The sequence below is a fragment of the Penaeus vannamei genome, chromosome 27, assembly GCF_042767895.1.
Source record: "Penaeus vannamei isolate JL-2024 chromosome 27, ASM4276789v1, whole genome shotgun sequence".
NCBI lineage: Eukaryota > Metazoa > Arthropoda > Malacostraca > Decapoda > Penaeidae > Penaeus > Penaeus vannamei.
Window position 1 is genome coordinate 9,159,024 of NC_091575.1, and position 10,000 is coordinate 9,169,023.

Consider the following 10,000-nt stretch of genomic DNA (forward strand, 5'->3'; position numbering starts at 1 on the left):
TAAAAAAAGAAAATAAATATTCTTCGCAGATAATTTTCGGGTCTTGGGAAGAAAACGAGGATATATTTTTTCCCATTGACCATAAAACCGTAATAAGAATCAATCAAGGAGCATAAGATATCAAATCAATGTCACACTATACTCGTCTCTTTCAACCTCCTTCCCCCCCCCACGCATAGAACCCCTCCCCTGAATAAACACATAAATAAATAAATAAAAAACAATCGACTTGAACAAACCAGAGTCAACAATCACGAGAACACGAGAGAACATTCGGAGAACTCACGTTTGATCTTCTCATCATACTCCTTCTTCGCATTCTCCAGGTCCGTCTTCAGTTTCTTAGCTTCGGTCTCGTTCTTTCTTGCAGCAAAACCAACAGCTGACCCGCTCCTCTCGGACTCCTTCTCCAGCCTCTCGCGCCGCTTCTGCTCCGACTGCGGGGAAGGAGGAGGGAAGCTTGGTTAGTGTGTGGACTTTGTTGTTGTTAATGCTGTTGTTGTTGTTTTGGTGGTTGTTATGGTACTAATATTGGTGGTGGTGGTCGTGGGGGTGGTGGTGATGGTGGTGATGATGGTGGTGGTTTTAGTGGTGGTGATGGTGGTGGTACTGGTATTGGTGGTGGTGGTCGTGGGGGTGGTGGTGATGGTGATGGTGGTGGTGGTGGTGATGGTGGTGGTGATTATGGTGGTGGTGATGTTGGTGGTGGTGGTGGTGGTGGCGGTGGTGGTGATGGTAGTGGTGGTGATGGTGATGGTGTTGGTAGTGGTGGTGGTGGTGGTGGTTGTGGTGGTGATGGTGATGGTGGTGGTGGTGGTGGTGGTAGTAGTGGTGGTAGTGTAATGGTAGTAGTGGTGGTGGTACTGGTACTGGTAGTGGTATTGGTGGTGGTGGTGTTGTTGGTAGTAGTAGTGATAGTGGTGGTGATGGTGGTGGTGTAGTGTAGTGGTAGTTGTGGTGGTGGTGGTTGTAGTAGTGATAGTAGTGGTGGTGATGGTAGTGTAATGATAATAGTGGTAGTAGTGGTGATGGTGTTGTTGTTGTTGTTGTTGTTTATATCATTGCTGCTGGCGGTGTCGTGGTTGTGGTTGTTAATGTTGTTGTTGGTGGTGGTGGTGATTATATTTTTATTGTTGCTTCTGCTGTTGTTGTTGATTCCATACTTATATCGTCATCATATGTAATGTCACTATATCTATTCATAAAAACTCTAATTCTATATATCATACGTGTTCTTCCAATATGAACAGGCTGAAAAGGAATCAGTGGATTGAACTATTTATTAGACTATTCCATTGTGTTTGCACAATAAAAAACATGAGATATTATCAGTATTGCTGATATTACTACTGCTGATGATAATAATAAATACAACGATTATTGTCATAATCATATCAATAAACATAATTAGAACAACAGAACTAAACCAACGATAACAGGAACATTAATAATAATAATGGTATTATCATCATCAGTATTATCATTACCATTATATGTATTATCATTATCACCATTAGTATGATCATTGACATCACCAGTAATATCAGAGTTATTATCATCATTACTGTCATCACGACCATCATTAGTATCATAGTTATTATCATTATTACTGTCATCACAATCATCATTTTTATCATCATCATTATTACTATCATCACGTGCACCATTATCAATATCATTACTACTATCATGACGATCATCATTATTATCACCACTATTGTTCATGGTGATAACAATAACAGACTCGCCCTTGACCTCACCTTGAGCTCACTCTCCAGGGTGTTCATGCGGATCTCGAGGTCCTCCTTCTCCTTCCGAAGGTTCTCCATTTCTCTCTTTTGCTTGTAGTTCACGTTGTCCTTTGACTTCTCGAGCTGAAGGGGAAGAAGAGAGAATGATGATAAAGAGATGATAAAGATGAGTAATGATTGACGTGATGGTAAGCGATCAAAGGAGACGAGGTAAATTAAACTTTTAATTTTCTTTCGTTTTTTTTCTCTCTCTTTTCATATATCATTTTCATAATGATTGGCAGCCGAGATATTGATAAAATTGCTGACCTTTTTGGCCGAAGCTCAAAGGAACGAGGACGAAGGCGACAAGGATGAGGGTGTGGAGGAGGAGGAAGAGATGGTGGTGATATTGTGATGATGTTGATAAAGATGGTGATGATGGTGATAATGGTGGCGCTGATGATAATAAAGATGGTGATAAAGATTTTAATGAAATTGGATGATGATGATGATAAAGATGGTGGTGATGATAAAGATGGTCATGATGATAATCAAGATAAAGATGGTGACGATGGTGGTAATGATAAAGATGGTGACGATGGTGGTAATGATAAAGATGGTGATGATATATATTGTGATAAAGATGGTGATAATGGTAAATCTGATGATCAAGATAAAGATGGTGATGATAATAAAGATGGTGATATATATATATATATATATATATATATATATTGTGATAAAGATGATGATAGTAAAGATGATAAAGATAATGATGATGATGACCAAGACCAAGATGCTGCTAATGATAGATATGGTGACAAAGATATGACAAAGATGGTGGTGATGATTAAGATGATGATCACGATGGTGATGATGATAAAGATAGTGATGATGATCAAGATGGCGACGATACTGATAAAGACGATAACGATCATATGAATAATAGTCTTCATATGAACAACGACGATACAAAGAAAAACAAGAAGTAATAACAATAAAAAAAAACAGAAAAGAGCATAAAATAAAATAAAAAATCACCAGAAAAGTAGGAAGAAAAGACAGCGGCACCCACCTTACTGACAGCATCCTTCAGCTCATCGACCTCACGTGACAATCCCTCCTTGTCCGCCTTCAGCCTCTTAATCTCGTCGGAGTCCCTCTTCTTGGCCGCCGAGACGTCCTCCGAGCGCCTCTTCTCATCCTCCATCATGGTTTCCTTCGGGAGAAAGGGGGAGGAAGTCAGAGATAGGTGACGTCATCTGGGTAAGGGTGGTCAGCTGATTGGGTGACGTCATCTGGGACAGGGAGGTCAGCTGATTGGGTGACGTCATCTGGGTAAGGGAAGTCAGCTGATTGGGTGACATCATCTGGGTAAGGCAGGTCAGCTGATTGGGTGACGTCATCTGGGTAAGGGAGGTCAGCTGATTGGGTGACGTCATCTGGGTAAGGGAGGTCAGCTGATTGGGTGACGTCATCTGGGTAAGGGAGGTCATCTGATTGGGTGACGTCATCTGGGTAAGGGAGGTCATCTGATTGGGTGACGTCATCTGGGTAAGGGAGGTCAGCTGATTGGGTGACGTCATCTGGGTAAGGGAGGTCAGCTGATTGGTGACGTCATCAGAGTGAAAAGATGACGTCATCTCAGCGAGAAGGGGACGTCAGATCAATAAAAATAAAAACGTCTGACTAATAAGGTGACGTTAAGTCATATGACAGAGAAAGAGACATCATGTGGTATAAAGTAATAATTGATTGAAAAGCTGACGTCATGATGACTGATACTGAATCTGAATGCATCGTTGATCCTTGCAAGCACAAGTGCTCGCGGCAAGACCCTTACGGAACAAAAGCTGCTCCAGCTGAGGAAAAGAGGGAGGAGTTTAATTGACTCTCTTTTCCTGTTTATTTCATGGGAGAAGCAGGTGCTCGTCATCGAAGCACCATTATCCTTAACTATATCGTATTTCTTTCCCGATTCATACCCAATTTTCTATAAGAATAAAAAACAATATCCTCCCTTGCATCATACCCCGGGGCTCTATAATGACGTAATTTCCGGCACCACACAATCCGTAGGACCTGTATCCCAGGGCCATACAGTGACGCGAACGCCACACCAAACCCCAAATCCTGTGGCCATACAGTGCCATGGCCCGCCCCCCTCGAGGCCACACGCTCACCATCTGGTCGCGCGATTTCTTGGCCGTGCGGAGCTCCCTCTCCGCCTTCTCCTTGGTCTTCTTGGCCTCCGTGATCTCCTTCTTGAGGTCATCCCGCTCCTTCAGCCAAGACATGGTCATTTCCTTCTGGCGTTCTTCGGCCGCGGTCAGGCTGTTCTTCTCTTCCTCCAGCTATAGAAAGCCACAGGCAGCCAGAGCAACGGGAAGAGGGCCGCCGGAAAGGGCCGACAGTCAAGAGATGAAAGGGGAAAAGGGAAGGAGAGAAAGTGTTAGGTAGAAATGGCAGCTTACATTCAATACTTTACTCTAGAGAGAGAACGAGTGAGAGAGAACAAGATAAACACTGATCGTTAGATATTTAATGACCATTCGGTCTTTTATGAAACATTTAAGCATATTGACATCAATATACACGACAAAACAAAGAGCACAAATAATGTGTTGTCATGCATACGTGTTATTCCGTTATACGATTATTCATATATTTTAAGCATTTATAAGATTACAATAGATTATTAGCATCAGAATGAAATGCTGTTAGTAATTCTTTTAATTAAACTCAGCCTAATATTAGCATAATCAACGGTTAACAATATTAATGTTACATCTAGCACCACGAGAACAAAGACATCACACAGGTGATATGTTAGTCTTTATCGTTAAAACAGTAACCATAGATTGATCTCAGACAAACGAACAAAACAAACACAAGACACTACCTCACATCATTTTCTAGTAAAAAAAATAATATAACGAAGAAATTAGGAAAACAAGACGACAAAAGAAAAGACCAGAAGAGCAGATAGAGGACAAAAGGAGAAGGAGAATGAAAGATAAATAGGCGGGGCAACGATACCTTTGACTCGAGCTGCTCCAACACGTATTTCGATTTCCTCTCCGCCTTCTCCGCCAGTCGGATGTTCTCCTCCGCTTCCTTGAGCTTCTTCTCCAGCACTTCCGTCGTCTGCTGCGCCGTCGACAGCTGCGGGAACAGGGTGTATGACGCGGATGGCGGTGGATATATGCATGTGTGTTTATGTGTGTGATATTGGCATGCAGTACACACACTTATGTACATACAAACATATACATACGTATATACAAATATACATACATATGAATAAAGACAAACACATATAGATAGATGAATAGACTGATAAGCAGATATACATATGGATATACACATGTGAATTAATAATTCTTTAGGCATATACAAGCATAGAAAGATATGAACGCAAATACAAATATGTATAAAACTGGAAGCAAAAAAAAAAAAAAAAAAAAAGCCTGAAAGACCCCGGCCTCAGACCTGCGCCTCGAGTCCTTTACCTCTTTCTGGAGTCTGTGCTTCTCGGACTGCGCAGACCGAAGCTCCTCGAAGCCGACCGACTTGCCGTCCCCGATCTTAGTCTTGAGGTCGTCGTAGCGCTCCTTCTCCTTGGCCAGCTCCTTCTTGAGGGACTCGACCTTCTCCTCGTAGCGTTTGACGTCATCTTCGCTTGCGGTTCTTCCTGTGAACGGGGGGGGGTGACGTGTGCGTGGGTGATCTTTTTATTCTTTTTATTCTATTCATTATTATTATTATTATTATTATTATTACTATTATTTTTATTGGTATTATCATTATTTGGCTGTTCTTATTTTCGTAGTTTTTTTCTTCTTGGTTCGTTCTCTGTCCCTTGGTCTTTGTATCTCTGTATCTCTCTCTCTCTCTTTCTATTTATCTATCTATCGATTCATATTTCTTTTATTGATCTGTCTATCTATCTTCATATCTATATCTGTTTCTCGTCTCTTTTTAACTATCTATCTATCTATCGACCAACGTCAAAAAAGTCCCCCTTTTCTCCCTCTCTCCGCCCTCCTTTATTACCTCTTCGCTTTCTCCTCTCATGTCTTTGTCCTATTTCACTCCTCTCTCTTCCGCTTTCATCTTCGCTATCCTTTCAGCTGCTTTGACTACCCTCTCCACTAGCCTCTCCCCGCCCCCTCCCATCCTCTCTTCCAGGCCCCCATCCTCCTATCCCTCCTCCCCTACTAGCCCCTCCCCTGTAACCCTCCCAGCACTCTTCCCATACTTCCTCCCACACCCCTCTTCTTATCCTCCCTCTCCCTCCACTTCCATCCTCCTTTTCCCCACCCCTTCCCATTCTATCTCACCCACCCCTTCCCATTTTCCCTTCCCCCTCCCCTCCCATCCTCCCTTTCTCTCCCCACCTTCCCTCCCCTCCCATCCTCCCTCTCCCACCCCCTTTCCCCATCTTCCCTTCCCCCTCCCCTCCCATCCTCCCTTTCTCTCCCTTTCTCTCCCCACCTTCCCTCCCCTCAATTCCTCCCTCCCCCACCCCTTCCCATCCTCCCTTCCCCCTCCCCTCCCATCCACCCTCCCCTCCCCTCTCACCCTCCCTTCCCCCTCCCATCACATCCTCCCTTCCCTCCCTTCTCATCCTCCTTCCCCCGCCCCCTCCATCCTCCCTCCCCCGCCCCCTCCCACCCTCCCTTACCCTTCCCATCCTATCCTCCCTTCCCTCCCTTCTCATCCTCCCTCCCCAATCCTTCTTCCCCCGCCCCCTCCCATCCTCCCTCCCTCACCCCCTTTTCCCATCCTCTCTCCCCCACCCCCTTTTCCCATCCTCCCTCCCCCACCCCCTTTTCCCATCCTCCCTCCCCCACCCCCTTTTCCCATCCTCCCTCCCTCACCCCTTCCCATCCTCCTTTCCCTCTCCCCCTCCCATCCTCTCTCCCCTCCCCTCCTCTCTCCCCTCCCCTCCCCTCCTCCCTCCCCTTCCCGCCTCACCCTTCTCATCCTCCCTCATCCTCCTTCCCCTCTCATCTTCCCCCATCCTCTCTCTCTCCTTTCACTCTCCTCCCTGTAAGATAACGTATCATTCAGACGCGTCCACACCTCATGAAGATAAACAAGGCTGTTGCTGCCCTCGCCCTTCTCGCTTTCTCTCTTTCGTTTTCAGACTGAAAGGAGGATGTTCATACTTGTAAAGGAGGGAAAACATTAGGAGATCTCGTCTCTTTCTTTCATGCATGCTCGTACGTACACACATGTGCACGGTCAGCCAGTCTCATTCTGTTTCTCGCTTTCACTTTTGCCCTCTCCCGGTTTTTTTAATTTTTTCCTCTCTCTGTTTATCTCACTCTCTCTCTTTCTCTTTCTCTCACTCTCTCTCTTTCTCTTTCTCTTTCTCTTTCTCTTTCTCTTTCTCTCTCTCTCTCTCTCTCTCTCTCTCTCTCTCTCTCTCTCTCTCTCTCTCTCCCTCTCCCTCTCTCTCTCTCTCCCTCTCTCCCTCTCTCCCTCTCTCTCTCTCTCCCTCTCTCCCTCTCTCTCTCTCTCCCTCCCTCCCTCCCTCTCTCTCTCTCAATCTGCCTCTCCATACTCACTCTTGTTTCCATAGACTTTGTCCTGCTTCTCCCTCTCCTCCTTGAGCTGCCGTGTAAGCTCCTCGTTCCTCTCCCTCTCTCTCTCGAGCTTGTCCTCCACGTCCCGCAGGCTCGTCAGGTCCTCGGAGCTCGGCCTCGTCTTCTTCTTCTCGGACTCCTTGAGGGCGACGTGCAGGCGGGCTGTAGGGGGCGGGGGGGGGGGGGGTAATGGGAGGATGGGGGTGAGGGGGTGAGTGGGGTAGGGGGATAAAAGTTCGAAGATTAGGCGAGAAGAATCTTGTGATGGTTTGCGAAGTGTAATTGGTATTGTGTGTGTGTGTGTGTGTGTGTGTGTGTGTGTGTGTGTGTGTGTGTGTGTGTGTGTGTGTGTGTGTGTGTGTGTGTGTGTGTGTGTCTATCGGCCGGTTTGTTAAACTTATACGAGGGTCAACCCAATGAGCATTCATTATACAAACATGCATCTACACTGAAATAAAAGCATATCTATCGTGCAGATATATAGATAAATTTACATATCTGACAGATAGACAGATATGTATTTATTTCTATGTATATTTACGTCTGTATATACGAATATTCATTAGTTGGGGTCTTGCGAAATTTTATCAAACTGGCCGTATGGCTACACCGCTCGCATTAATATTACATCATACCAAAAATACAGCTCTATCATACACGAAATAAAATACAAGTGATTCCAGATCCTAAAAGACCTGACATATTTATCTATGCCCCGTCCACCTTCCTGCAGCATGAACGGCATTACTGCTTTCCTGCCTCATGCAATTTTCCCCTAGAGAAAGCTCCTTCAGAAACAGGTTCCCCTTTGCCCAGTTCAGAGACTACTTAAGAACAAAAGAAAACAACAACAACAAAAAATCAGGCAAAATATCAAGCGAGAGGTCAAGGGTCAAAAGTCACTTGCAAGCTATTTCTGAACTGGACTTCCCTCGCCGCTGGTGTGTTCGGAAATGATCTACTTTAGAAAATAAAATAAAATGAAATGTAGTTTATTGTTAATCAACCTTACGACTAAGTTAGTCTAGTCTGAATTCGGGTTTTAGGTTTTGTTTGTCCCTTTGTACGTTCGTCTATTTACTAATTCCCTGTTATCATACCGAAAATCACAGGTGTAAAGTCGGGCAATTACAATAAAAAAGAAAGGTAGCTAGCAAATAAATAAAAGTGAAATGAGGAAATCAAATTAGAAAAAAATAGATATATAAAACAATAGGAAACCCCTAAACACACCAGCGAATGGAGGAAATTAAGGGAAACCACGAGAATATGCGGTAGAGATCTGTTCGTTTCGTATTCGTGTGTGTACGAGTATATATAGATAGCTAAGCATATATAAATAAATGGATAGGTATTGATACTGATTTGAATTTGGATATCAACAGATAGATGGATATACTGCATATATGAATATTTGAGTTGTACACCAATGTCAATGATATACGTCAATCAAAATATCAAAACACTCATTACTGGGGAATCGTTGAAAAAAAACACTTCAGATACATTTTATGAATATATCAGGATTAAGATTCTTGGGAACAGTATTAAGGAAGCACTTCATAAGCATTTCATTCACTTCTCAAAGCAAGGAATGAATAAGGGTGCTGAAGGGAGCAAGGGCACTCCACAGGCCCTGAAATAGCTAGTTAAGTTAACAGCCATCACATAGACAATAAGGGTTGGCAGCCCTCACATAAGCAACAAGTTTGGCAGCCTTCACATAACCAATAAGATTTGGCGGTCCTCACATAGCCAGTGGTGTTAGCAACCCTCATATAGACGAAAAGGTTGACAGCCATTTGTCTTTGGTGGGTTGGAGGCACACCTTGTACTCGTCACAAGAGGTGGTCATAGTGCTAGAAGACACATAGAAAGCCACTGCATGTTTGTTGTCTTTTTTCGAGTGATACAGTATATTGGACGAATGCTAGATACAAAGAACGTTTGTGGTTGTCTTTCAGATCATAGAGGAAACGCTGACAACTCTCCCTTTTCTGTGTTCTTCCTTTTAATGGTGTATTTCAGTACTGAAAACCTCTCTCGCGATAACGGATGTAACCGTGTTTGCCATAACCCTACGTGCTTTGAATCTCAGTTACAGTTCCCTTGATTATATGTAATATGAATACCAATGTAGTTTTGTTGTTCGCAATACTTGACGTGTTGTTGGCTCACAGATGCAGACAGAATTCAAAATGTTCTCGTGCAAGTTGATTTTTTCCCTGATGGGTTGGTCAGTTTCTTTAACAAAAACGAGACAGGAGATCTATACATTTCTCTTCGCTAAATAAAGGTGGGAAAAGCATCCATTTTGAAACCCGTGCGTGAACTACGACAGCTGCTCGACATCTGCACATACGTCTACCACGCCCTGAGGTCACTACGGCACGACCCGAGACTAAACAGACTTACCACATTCGCGATTCAATTCGTCTACCATTTGTCTTAGGGCTGACTTGGGCGTGTATTCCGAAGCCCTCTTATAAGCCCTTTCCTCCGAGTTCAGCACCTCAACGACTTTCCGCTCAGTCTCCTTAAAACCCTTCATCTGCTCCTCCATTTTCTCCCTCTCTACCTCGAGCTCCCTCACTCTACGCCTTTGCTGCCGCGCCTCGGCCTCCTTGGCGTCGGCCTTGTCTTTGAGGAACGTGCAGTGCGCTTTCAGGTTCT

General features: G+C 44.2%; 1 protein-coding gene across 11 annotated transcripts in view; it reads right to left on the bottom strand.

Moving 5' to 3' along the window:
* Positions 1–10,000, bottom strand: part of LOC113803632 (trichohyalin) — a 141,580-nt gene that overhangs the window by 42,179 nt on the left and 89,401 nt on the right. For 9 of the 11 annotated variants that reach the window (XR_011399665.1, XM_070140802.1, XM_070140798.1 and 6 more), the window contains 8 exons: positions 9,743–10,000; positions 7,310–7,489; positions 5,246–5,427; positions 4,773–4,898; positions 3,917–4,087; positions 2,809–2,952; positions 1,761–1,874; positions 287–437 (listed from right to left, as the gene is read on the bottom strand). The exon at positions 9,743–10,000 is cut by the window's right edge and continues 129 nt beyond it. Coding sequence is in view for 10 of the 11 variants with exons in the window: in XM_070140802.1 (XP_069996903.1) it covers positions 287–437; positions 1,761–1,874; positions 2,809–2,952; positions 3,917–4,087; positions 4,773–4,898; positions 5,246–5,427; positions 7,310–7,489; positions 9,743–10,000 (1,326 nt within the window). In the remaining variant the exon portion in view is untranslated. The remainder of the gene's footprint in view (positions 1–286; positions 438–1,760; positions 1,875–2,808; positions 2,953–3,916; positions 4,088–4,772; positions 4,899–5,245; positions 5,428–7,309; positions 7,490–9,742) is intronic. The other 2 variants (XM_070140804.1, XM_070140807.1) reach the window with 2 other exon arrangements.